The following is a 12,500-nucleotide window of genomic DNA, read 5'->3' on the forward strand; positions in this document are numbered from 1 at the left end:
TAAAGCTACCCTGACGGAGAGGTAACTGATCCATTCTCAACTTAATCTGTCCGGCTGCAGGGTTAGCTGTCTCATTAGCCAAAGTGCTAACAGTCCTAACCCCGTCACACAAGTTGTAAAGCTAACAGTTTATCTCGTTTTCTGCAAATTCAACTCACCTGGCAGTCAGACAGTAGCAGTTCGGGCCATGACATGCAGTTAAAAATTGAAATAAAAATTTCGTTGGTTGAAGGAAACACATCTATGTGCTCTGAATCATATTTCTGCCAAATAGGCTCTCCGAGTACGGCAGAATGCTTCACTTGTTTCCGATTTCGATTAAACTTAGACCGGAAAACCCACCCTTCGCCTCCACATCCCGCCTTTGTGGAGGAACTTGGCGAGTAGTGAGTGAATATTCAGAGAAATGACATTAAATCTATCCAATCCTGCGCTCGTTCGCCATGTGCGTTTAGTTTAACCTACCCAAATGTTATAAGTTCAACATCATCATGAAGTGATCTGCGAGAGACAAGAATGCTTTTAACAAATCGTATTGCTGACCGCTGTTCTGAAGAAAAGACTGACCAATCATAAATCTCCCTTTCAGGTTTTGGTAACTTCAGTCCTTCCCTGACTCTACGGTAAACATTGCGGGGCGTGCGGTCATACTTATAAACAGACGCAGTGCATACAGCAGAGGGATGTAAAACAGACGAGGAGACCGGCTATATTCACCTGTTACAAAACCAGTATAAGGTGAAGAGATAAAACCACAAAATGGGTAAATGCGTTTATTGGTTTATTTGCGGACAAAAACAGTTAAACTTAGCATAAAAGAGCGCTACATTCTTGATCCAAACAAGTAGTGCCAAGATAGGCCAGCCTAAGAGGGGGACTTTGAGAAAAACTTCGAGACGGAGGCCCGATCCTCTGGACCGGCAGGAAAGACGTGTTCCACCCCCGTGGCTGAAGTGCCTTGATCAAGGCCCTTAACGCCCCGCTGCTCCTGTGCGAGTGCTCACCGCTCAGGGATGGGTTAAATGCTGAGGATGAACTTTACCACTTTACCACGATTTCATCTCATTTTTCAGCTCCGTCTAGAGATATTTATTAGTAACAGCAAAGAACATTAAAAAATACATGTTTTAAGTTTTAAAGACATTCTGTAGGTCCCAGACAAAATCTGCCCCCCCCCCCCCATAAGAGGAAGCTGACCAAGCTGGCTGAATTCATTCTGTCATTAATGTTCTCACAGACACAGAGGTAAAAGTGTTAGAGGTGTTTCTCTGGGGAAGCGTGGTGCTAAGTGGTGTTCAGCAGTGTCCAGATGACTCCAGCCCTGCTGTGTTCAGTCCAGCCAAACACAAAATTTAAAATGACAATTGACATTTTTCTGAGAAACATAGACCTAATATGTTCAAAATACAAATAAAAAGCAAAGACACCACATTTCCTAATGACTGTGTTCATAATGTGTCAGGACAGGCTGCACTGAAAGCTTTAAAAGTGTTTATAACCATTTCACCCCCCCCCCCCCCCCCCCCCCACACGCTGCGTGTTGTCAAACACACAGTCATAACTCTATACGACTGTGCTGGACACTTTCTCTGTGTCAAACAGAGGGTCACTGAGGTTACCATGACGACAAACCGTTCCACACTGTAACAGCAAGGTCTTTACAAGTGCAGGCTCACCCGAAAAGAGAAAAAATAAAACAAACAAAAATAAAAACACCATAGTGCTGCAGGTACATATACTGACAGCAGAGGTCAGAAGTGTAGGGTCAGAGGTCGTCATCGGCGGTAGTTAGGAGATTTGACCCCCATGACTCTGAAGGTGAGGCTGGCGATCTTCTCGTAGAGCAGAAACATGAGGGCCGCCGTCAGGACGGTCTGCAGCAGTTTGGCCTCCAGTCCTTTGAACAATCCCAGCATGCCATACTTCCTGTCAACGTCCAATCAGATAAGACGTGTGTCTGTTTATGTGTGTGTGATTAATGCTACAGTAGGATTGTTCTATAAGCACCATAGACAAGAGTGTGCATGTGTGTATGTGAGTGTGTGTGTATGTGTGTGTGTGTGTGTGTGTGTGTGTGTGTGTGTGTGTGTGTGTGTGCGTGCGTGCACGTCTTCGAGCATGAGCGTGTGTGTGTGTGTGTGTGTGTGTCCAACAACGCATACCTGTTATTCATTAAGATAACTTGTAAAAGTGTGTTATTTGTATTATTGTCCTGTGTGTTATTGTGTTTGATTGGTTCTGCTGTCCTGTCTCGAGTGTGTGTGTGAGAGAGGGCGCGCGCGTGTGTGTGTGTGTGTGGGCGCGCGCGTGTGTGTGAGAGAGAGAGGGCGTGCGTGTGTGTGTGTGTGTGTGCGTGCGTGCATGTGTGTGTGTGAGAGAGGGCGTGTGTGTGTGAGAGAGGGCGTGCGTGTGTGAGAGAGGGCACGCGTGTGTGTGTGTGTGTGCGTGCGTGTGTGTGTGAGAGGGCGTGTGTGTGTATGAGAGAGAGGTCGCATGTGTGTGCGTGTGTATGTGAGAGGGTGTGTGCGTGTGCGTGTGTGTGTGTGAGAGAGAGGGCGCATGTGTGTGTGTGTGTATGTGAGAGGGTGTGTGCGTGTGCGTGTGTGTGAGAGGGTGTGTGCGTGTGTGAGAGGGTGTGTGCGTGTGTGTGTGTGAGAGGGCGTGCGTGTGCATGTGTGTGTGCGTGCGTGTGTGTGTGAGAGGGCGTGTGTGTGTGTGAGAGAGAGGTCGCATGTGTGTGCGTGTGTATGTGAGAGGGTGTGTGCGTGTGCGTGTGTGTGTGTGAGAGAGAGGGCGCATGTGTGTGTGTGTGTATGTGAGAGGGTGTGTGCGTGTGCGTGTGTGTGAGAGGGTGTGTGCGTGTGTGAGAGGGTGTGTGCGTGTGTGTGTGTGTGTGTGAGAGGGTGTGTGCGTGTGTGTGTGTGTGTGAGAGGGTGTGTGTGTGTGTGAGAGGGTGTGTGCGTGTGTGTGAGAGGGTGTGTGCGTGTGTGTGTGTGAGAGGGTGTGTGCGTGTGTGAGAGGGTGTGTGCGTGTGTGTGTGTGTGAGAGGGTGTGTGCGTGTGTGTGTGTGTGTGTGTGTGAGAGGGTGTGTGCGTGTGTATGTGTGAGAGGGTGTGTGCGTGTGCGTGTGTGAGAGAGAGGGTGTGTGTGTGTGTGTGTGTGTGTGAGAGGGTGTGTGCGAACGGTGCAATGATCCTCTCATTGTACCCCACTAATACACACACACACACACACATACCTCACCCCCCCTTTATGTTTATTCTGTGACCAGGTCAGGTAGATTATATTTATTCTGTGACCAGGTGAGGTAGTTTACATTTATTCTGTGACCAGGTCAGGTAGATTATATTTATTCTGTGACCAGGTCAGGTAGTTTACATTTATTCTGTGACCAGGAAAGGTAGATTACATTTATTCTGTGACCAGGTCAGGTAGATTATATTTATTCTGTGACCAGGTCAGGTAGTTTACATTTATTCTGTGACCAGGTCAGGTAGGTTATATTTATTCTGTGACCAGGTCAGGTAGGTTATATTTATTCTGTGACCAGGTGAGGTAGTTTATATTTATTCTGTGACCAGGAAAGGTAGTTCATATTTATTCTGTGACCAGGTCAGGTAGATTATATTTATTCTGTGACCAGGTGAGGTAGTTTACATTTATTCTGTGACCAGGTCAGGTAGATTATATTTATTCTGTGACCAGGTCAGGTAGATTATATTTATTCTGTGACCAGGTCAGGTAGTTTACATTTATTCTGTGACCAGGTCAGGTAGGTTATATTTATTCTGTGACCAGGTCAGGTAGTTTATATTTATTCTGTGACCAGGTCAGGTAGATTATATTTATTCTGTGACCAGGTCAGGTAGTTTACATTTATTCTGTGACCAGGTCAGGTAGGTTATATTTATTCTGTGACCAGGTGAGGTAGTTTACATTTATTCTGTGACCAGGTGAGGTAGGTTATATTTATTCTGTGACCAGGAAAGGTAGTTTATATTTATTCTGTGACCAGGAAAGGTAGTTTAAATTTATTCTGTGACCAGGAAAGGTAGTTTATATTTATTCTGTGACCAGGGGGTGTTCCAGAAAGCGGGTTTAGTGAAAACTGAGAGTAAGTAGTAAACCTTCTAAAAGAAGAGCCCTATGGCTTTCTTTTCCTAGGAGAATGAAGCCATAAGGCTCTTCTGTTAGGAGGTTTACTACTTGCTCAGAGTTTTCACTAAACCCACTTTGGGGAATACCCCCCAGGTAAGGTAGATTATATTTATTCTGTGACCAGGTAAGGTAGTTTATGTTTATTCCGTGACCAGGTGAGGTAGTTCATATTTTAATTTTATGACCAGATGAGGTAGTTTATGTTTTAATTTTGTGACCAGGTGAGGTAGTTTATGTTTTAATTTTGTGACCAGGTGAGGTAGTTTATGTTTAGTCTGTGACCAGGTGAGGTAGTTTATGTTCTATTCTTCTGTATTGTTGCGGTTCCCAATAAACCCACACACACACATATACCCCCCCCCCCCCCCACACACACACACCCCACACACATATACCTCACAGCCCCCCCCCCCCACATTAATCGAAATGGAAACTGCCGTTCCTGTCAGGGCTACGGTCGGGACACAAGACTCCCACTTTATTCATCGTTATGGCCCAACCCTGGACTGGGGCGTAACAGTGTATCTCTGTGTGTGCGAGTGTGTGTGTGTGTGTGTGAGAGAGAGAGGGTGTGTGTGTGTGTGTGTGTGCGCGTACCTGACTCTGTTGATAAGCAGGTACGTCATACTCCTTAGGCTGCTGAGTAGCTGTGAGTGTTCTGTGGGTTGTCTGTGCTGCCCAAACTGTTAAAATAAAGAGAAAAATAAGCAACACAACACATATATAAACACATAAACCATAGATTTAAAGTAAGATCCAGGTATAGAGGCCAGTGAGCGGAGGGTTGTGTGTTTGATTCCTGGATGAGCGTGTGAGGCTGCAGTGTGTGTGATCATACCCTGAAAACAGACTACATTGTGAGTGTGTGTGTGTGTGTGTGTGTGTGTGAGAGAGTGTGCGTGAGTGTGTCTTTGTGTGTGTGTATGTGAGAGAGAGAGTGTGTGTGTGTGTGTGTCTGTGAGAGAGTGTGTGTGTGTGTGTGTGTCTGTGAGAGAGTGTGTGTGTGTGTGTGTGTGTCTGTGAGAGAGTGTGTGTGTGTGTGTGTGTGTGAGATCATTACCCTGAGAACAGACTGGACCGTTTGTGAGAGTGTGTCTGTGAGAGTGTGTGTGTGTGTATGTGAGAGAGAGAGTGTGAATGTGTGTCTGTGAGTGTGTGTGTGTGTCTGTGAGTGTGTGTGTGTGTCTGTGAGTGTGTGTGTGTGTCTATGAGAGTGTGTGTGTGTGTCTGTGAGAGAGTGTGTGTGTGTGTGTGTGTGTGTGTGAGATCATTACCCTGAGAACAGACTGGACCGTCTGCAGTGGGTAAGTCACTGTGGTGGCCACAGCCTTAGATACTGCCCCAATCAGGAATACCTCCACCGCTGACAGCTACAGGACAAACACACACACACACACACATATAAATACATATACAACACCATAAAATGTTCAATAAAGGTTTCACTAGTCTCCACGCCAACATAAACAAAACAAACAGGACAGTCCATACACACACAACTGATAAAACACATCATGAACACATTCTCACAGGTACAGTATGTCTGATCTGGGACGAGCAGCCCAGCCGTTAGAAAAACCCTACAGCGTCTCACGCGTACATCAGTGCTTTTCCCCGCTCTACAGCGTCTCACGCGCACGTCAGTGCTTTTCCCCGCTCTACAGCGTCTCACGCGCACGTCAGTGCTTTTCCCCGCTCTACAGCGTGTCACGCGCACGTCAGTGCTTTTCCCCGCTCTACAGCGTCTCACGCGCACGTCAGTGCTTTTCCCCGCTCTACAGCGTCTCACGCGCACGTCTGTGCTTTTCCCCGCTCTACAGCGTCTCACGCGTACGTCAGTGCTTTTCCCCGCTCTACAGCGTCTCACGCGTACGTCAGTGCTTTTCCCCGCTCTACAGCGTCTCACGCGTACGTCAGTGCTTTTCCCCGCCTTACAGCGTCTCACGCGCACGTCAGTGTTTTTCCCCGCTCTACAGCGTCTCACGCGTACGTCAGTGCTTTTCCCCGCTTTACAGCGTCTCACGCGCACGTCAGTGCTTTTCCCCGCTCTACAGCGTCTCACGCGTACGTCAGTGCTTTTCCCCGCTCTACAGCGTCTCACGCGCACGTCAGTGCTTTTCCCCGCTCTACAGCGTCTCACGCGCACGTCAGTGCTTTTCCCCGCTCTACAGCGTCTCACGCGCACGTCTGTGCTTTTCCCCGCTCTACAGCGTCTCACGCGCACGTCAGTGCTTTTCCCCGCTCTACAGCGTCTCACGCGCACGTCAGTGCTTTTCCCCGCTCTACAGCGTCTCACGCGCACGTCAGTGCTTTTCCCCGCTCTACAGCGTCTCACGCGCACGTCAGTGCTTTTCCCCGCTCTACAGCGTCTCACGCGCACGTCTGTGCTTTTCCCCGCTCTACAGCGTCTCACGCGCACGTCTGTGCTTTTCCCCGCTCTACAGCGTCTCACGCGCACGTCAGTGCTTTTCCCCGCTCTACAGCGTGTCACGCGCACGTCTGTGCTTTTCCCCGCTCTACAGCGTCTCACGCGCACGTCAGTGCTTTTCCCCGCTCTACAGCGTCTCACGCGCACGTCAGTGCTTTTCCCTGCTCTACAGCGTCTCACGCGCACGTCAGTGCTTTTCCCAGCTCTACAGCGTCTCACGCGCACGTCAGTGCTTTTCCCAGCTCTACAGCGTCTCACGCGTACGTCAGTGCTTTTCCCAGCTCTACAGCGTCTCACGCGCACGTCAGTGCTTTTCCCAGCTCTACAGCGTCTCACGCGTACGTCAGTGCTTTTCCCCGCCCTACAGCGTCTCACGCTTATGTCAGTGCTTTTCCCTGCTCTACAGCGTCTCACGCGCACGTCAGTGCTTTTCCCCGCTCTACAGCGTCTCACGCTTATGTCAGTGCTTTTCCCTGCTCTACAGCGTCTCACGCGCACGTCAGTGCTTTTCCCTGCTCTACAGTGTCTCACGCGCACGTCAGTGCTTTTCCCCGCTTTACAGCGTCTCACGCGTACGTCAGTGCTTTTCCCTGCTCTACAGCGTCTCACGCTTATGTCAGTGCTTTTCCCTGCTCTACAGCGTCTCACGCGCACGTCAGTGCTTCTCCCCGCTCTACAGCGTCTCACGCGTACGTCAGTGCTTCTCCCCGCTCTACAGCGTCTCACGCGTACGTCAGTGTTTTTCCCCGCTTTACAGCGTCTCACGCGTACGTCAGTGCTTTTCCCCGCTCTACAGCGTCTCACGCGCACGTCAGTGCTTTTCCCCGCTCTACAGCGTCTCACGCGTACGTCAGTGCTTTTCCTTGCTCTACAGCGTCTCACGCGCACGTCTGTGCTTTTCCCCGCTTTACAGCGTCTCACGCGTACGTCAGTGCTTTTCCCCGCTTTACAGCGTCTCACGCGTACGTCAGTGCTTTTCCCCGCTCTACAGCGTCTCACGCGTACGTCAGTGCTTTTCCTTGCTCTACAGCGTCTCACGCGCACGTCTGTGCTTTTCCCCGCCCTACAGCGTCTCACGCGCACGTCAGTGCTTTTCCTTGCTCTACAGCGTCTCACGCGCACGTCTGTGCTTTTCCCCGCCCTACAGCGTCTCACGCGCACGTCAGTGCTTCTCCCCGCTCTACAGCGTCTCACGCGCACGTCAGTGCTTTTCCCCGCTCTACAGCGTCTCACGCGCACGTCAGTGCTTTTCCCCGCTCTGCAGCGTCTCACGCGCACGTCAGTGCTTTTCCCCGCTCTGCAGCGTCTCACGCGCACGTCTGTGCTTTTCCCCGCTCTACAGCGTCTCACGCGCACGTCTGTGCTTTTCCCCGCCCTACAGCGTCTCACGCGCACGTCAGTGCTTTTCCCCGCTTTACAGCGTCTCACGCGCACGTCAGTGCTTTTCCCCGCTCTGCAGCGTCTCACGCGCACGTCAGTGCTTTTCCCCGCTCTGCAGCGTCTCACGCGCACGTCAGTGCTTTTCCCCGCTCTACAGCGTCTCACGCGCACGTCAGTGCTTTTCCCCGCTCTACAGCGTCTCACGCGTACGTCAGTGCTTTTCCCCGCTTTACAGCGTCTCACGCGTACGTCAGTGCTTTTCCCCGCTCTACAGCGTCTCACGCGTACGTCAGTGCTTTTCCCCGCCTTACAGCGTCTCACGCGCACGTCAGTGCTTATCCCCGCTTTACAGCGTCTCACGCGCACGTCAGTGCTTTTCCCCGCTCTACAGCGTCTCACGCGTACGTCAGTGCTTTTCCCCGCTCTACAGCGTCTCACGCGTACGTCAGTGCTTTTCCCCGCTCTACAGCGTCTCACGCGCACGTCAGTGCTTTTCCCCGCTCTACAGCGTCTCACGCGAACGTCAGTGCTTCTCCCCGCTCTACAGCGTCTCACGCGAACGTCAGTGCTTCTCCCCGCTCTACAGCGTCTCACGCGCACGTCAGTGCTTTTCCCCGCCCTACAGCGTCTCACGCGTACGTCAGTGCTTTTCCCCGCCCTACAGCGTCTCACGCGTACGTCAGTGCTTTTCCCCGCTTTACAGCGTCTCACGCGCACGTCAGTGCTTTTCCCCGCTCTACAGCGTCTCACGCGTACGTCAGTGCTTTTCCCCGCTCTACAGCGTCTCACGCGCACGTCTGTGCTTTTCCCCGCTCTACAGCGTCTCACGCGCACGTCTGTGCTTTTCCCCGCTCTACAGCGTCTCACGCGTACGTCAGTGCTTTTCCCCGCTCTACAGCGTCTCACGCGCACGTCAGTGCTTTTCCCCGCTCTACAGCGTCTCACGCGCACGTCAGTGCTTTTCCCCGCTCTACAGCGTCTCACGCGTACGTCAGTGCTTTTCCCCGCTCTACAGCGTCTCACGCGTACGTCAGTGCTTTTCCCCGCTCTACAGCGTCTCACGCGTACGTCAGTGCTTTTCCCCGCTCTACAGCGTCTCACGCGTACGTCAGTGCTTTTCCCCGCTTTACAGCGTCTCACGCGCACGTCAGTGCTTTTCCCCGCTCTACAGCGTCTCACGCGCACGTCAGTGCTTTTCCCTGCTCTACAGCGTCTCACGCGCACGTCAGTGCTTTTCCCCGCTCTACAGCGTCTCACGCATACGTCAGTGCTTTTCCCCGCTTTACAGCGTCTCACGCGCACGTCAGTGCTTTTCCCTGCTCTACAGCGTCTCACGCGTACGTCAGTGCTTTTCCTTGCTCTACAGCGTCTCACGCGTACGTCAGTGCTTTTCCCCGCTTTACAGCGTCTCACGCGCACGTCAGTGCTTTTCCCCGCTCTACAGCGTCTCACACGCACGTCAGTGCTTCTCCCTGCTCTACAGCGTCTCACGCGCACGTCAGTGCTTTTCCCCGCTCTACCACGGTCAGATCCCAACACCTGAACAGACCAGACTCAATGCTAACATCATTTAGCTATTAACATAACCTGATTTGAGAATCTGAACTCAGTTACGTTACAATTATTCTGAAAAGTATTTACAGCTCAGCGCTCTGAACACTGAACCGAGAAATTATTCACAATAACTCCCTCATTAGCATTAACATATACCAAATAACAGCATTAAAGTAGCAAATACAGTAACACTCTTCAAATTCAATATCTCTACAGCTAACTAACCAACAGCTCCTTCATCACCACATTCAATAAACTGGCAAATGATTTATCACGTATGTCTTTATCATGTAAACATGTCCATTTGAGTAGAAACACAACAATCAAACTCAAATGGCACAGAGTGAATCTAATGTTGAATACACTGGGATTTAGGTTAAAACCAAGGCACATACGCCAGTATGAGGCCCTACTCACGAAGAGGCACGCTTCACCAAAAGAACTAGCTGAGTTCTAGTGGAGTTACTGACACACAGAAAGGGGTAGTGAGGAGGGAGAGAAAAGGGATGAAGAGGAGGCCCAGCCACGTTCAGGTAGGAGACACCGGGGTTACCGAGGTTACCAGGGTTACTGAGGTTGGCAGTAGGAGACGGCGAATGAGACTTTGTGTCGGTGCCGGGAGAGTGTTTCAGCGCCGCGGATCTTCTGAAGTGTGGTGAGACTGGGTCGCTTCTTTGCAGAGATGAGCGGGTCAGAACCGGAGGGCTACATTATAACCGGAGCTCCACTTGACTTGACAGAACTTTTTCCAGTTAAGGAATAGTAAAATTATATTAGCCTACTCCTGTCCAAAGCATTTTATGCTTCCGAGCGATATCACACATGACAGCTCCAACACTGCGAACGGCTTAGGTTCACCGACAGCTTGAGACCCAGCTGCTGGTTAATGGGCCAGTGGTTATCTAAAGAGCTGCTGGTTAATGGGCCAGTGGTTATCTAAAGAGCTGCTGGTTAATGGGCCAGTGGTTATCTAAAGAGCTGCTGGTTAATGGGCCAGTGGCTATCCAAACAGCTGCTGGTTAATGGGCCAGTGGCTATCCAAACAGCTGCTGGTTAATGGGCCAGTGGTTATCCAAACAGCTGCTGGTTAATGGGCCAGTGGCTATCCAAACAGCTGCTGGTTAATGGGCCAGTGGTTATCCAAACAGCTGCTGGTTAATGGGCCAGTGGTTATCTAAAGAGCTGCTGGTTAATGGACCAGTGGTTATCTACACGCCCCATTGCACGTTTACGGCTGTATCGTTCATTACAGGTTCAATAAACGCGATGACTCCGAAGTCTGGCACAGGTGAGTTTAATTTTCTTTTGTTTCGTACAGTCGGTGAGTGAGAGGTACGGTTTGACGGTTTCCATTCGGTTTCCATTCTCATGCGAAACTAACCTCTGAGGTGACCTGGCCTTCATTGGGTTTGATCGTTATCAGCTTTTGGTACGTGGGTTGCTGTGCTAAAACATTGAGCCTGGTGTCTGTAAGGTGTTAAAGTGAATGGTTTTCGCCTTGGTGTGCATTGGTCCTGAACGCAGAGAGGCTTAGGCCATAAACAGGGTCAAGGGGAGGGAGAGACGCAGAGAGAGAGAGAGAGAGAGAGAGAGAGGGAGACAGAGAGAGAGAGAGAGAGAGAGAGAAGGAGAGAGACACAGAGCGAGAGAGAGAGAGAGAGACAGAGAGAGAGAGAGAAACAGAGGAAACATGGAGAGAGTCTGTGCAATATTCAAGCTCAGAATCAGGGGGACACTGAGGAGCCCATTACAACTTAAAAAGTCCCTCCTCCTGACGGTGTCTATATGCAGCAACACGTGTGTGTGTGTGTGTGTGTGTGTGTGTGTGTGTGTGTCTGTATGCAGTAACATGTGTGTGTGTCTGTGTGCGTATGCAGTAACGTGTGTGTGTGTGTGTGTGTGTCTGTATGCAGTAACATGTGTGTGTGTGTGTGTGTCTGTATGCAGTAACATGCGTGTGTGTGTGTGTCTGTATGCAGTAACATGTGTGTGTGTGTGTCTGTATGCAGTAACGTGTGTGTGTGTGTGTCTGTATGCAGTAACGTGTGTGTGTGTGTATGCAGTAACATGTGTGTGTGTGTCTGTGTGTGTATGCAGTAACATGCGTGTGTGTGTGTGTGTCTGTATGCAGTAACATGTGTGTGTGTCTGTGTGCGTATGCAGTAACGTGTGTGTGTGTGTGTGTCTGTATGCAGTAACATGTGTGTGTGTGTGTGTGTCTGTATGCAGTAACATGCGTGTGTGTGTGTGTCTGTATGCAGTAACATGTGTGTGTGTGTGTGTGTCTGTATGCAGTAACGTGTGTGTGTGTGTGTCTGTATGCAGTAACGTGTGTGTGTGTGTATGCAGTAACATGTGTGTGTGCGTCTGTGTGTGTATGCAGTAACATGCGTGTGTGTGTCTGTGTGTGTATGCAGTAACATGCGTGTGTGTGTCTGTGTGTGTATGCAGTAACATGCGTGTGTGTGTGTCTGTATGCAGTAACGTGTGTGTGTGTGTATGCAGTAATGTCTCTGCATCTTGGTTTTGGTATCCTCATTACGTAGACTTTATTTTCTTTACCTCTTGAAAGTCTGACAGCTGTCAGTCATGGTGTGTCTTACCTCCCTGACCACGCCCCCTCTCCGCAGCTGTCTCTTCAGACCCTCATAGATCATAAACTGAATGGCAGGATTAAGAACCAATAGCAGCGAAGGAAACGTCCCGTTCCACAGAGACCACAGGCCCTCCTGCCGAACTATCTGAACAAATGCATCTGACACACAGAGAGACAGACAGAGTGAGACAGACAGAGAGAGAGAGACAGAGACAGAGACAGAGACAGAGACAGACAGAGAGAGAGAGAGAGATGAATATATTAAAGTGATGAGATTCTGTTCGAAGAGTTGGGTGCATCTGCAAAGCACTGTGTGGAATTAACACTCATTCACCCTGAAGTATAACTGATATGTGCGTTAGAGTGAGGTATTTAGGTGTGTGA

At 50.2% G+C, this 12,500-nt stretch overlaps 2 protein-coding genes across 4 annotated transcripts in view; both read right to left on the reverse strand.

The window, feature by feature from the left end:
• The window catches only part of mrtfaa (myocardin related transcription factor Aa), a 48,082-nt gene extending 47,851 nt beyond the window's left edge, over positions 1–231 (reverse strand). Inside the window, exon 1 of the mRNA XM_030793342.1 lies at positions 159–231. The gene's annotated coding sequence lies outside the window, so the exon portion shown is untranslated. The remainder of the gene's footprint in view (positions 1–158) is intronic.
• Positions 232–1,574: 1,343 nt separating this feature from the next.
• The window catches only part of slc25a17 (solute carrier family 25 member 17), a 16,562-nt gene continuing 5,636 nt past the window's right edge, over positions 1,575–12,500 (reverse strand). For 2 of the 3 annotated variants that reach the window (XM_030793814.1, XM_030793813.1), the window contains 4 exons: positions 12,136–12,275; positions 5,433–5,528; positions 4,756–4,841; positions 1,575–1,926 (listed from right to left, as the gene is read on the reverse strand). In XM_030793814.1, the coding sequence (XP_030649674.1) occupies positions 1,776–1,926; positions 4,756–4,841; positions 5,433–5,528; positions 12,136–12,275 (473 nt within the window). In that variant the 3' untranslated portion in view covers positions 1,575–1,775. Of the gene's footprint in view, positions 1,927–4,755; positions 4,842–5,432; positions 5,529–12,123; positions 12,276–12,500 lie in introns of all 3 variants that reach the window. The other variant, XM_030793812.1, reaches the window with a different exon arrangement.

This window comes from Chanos chanos, chromosome 16, assembly GCF_902362185.1.
Source record: "Chanos chanos chromosome 16, fChaCha1.1, whole genome shotgun sequence".
Lineage (NCBI taxonomy): Eukaryota > Metazoa > Chordata > Actinopteri > Gonorynchiformes > Chanidae > Chanos > Chanos chanos.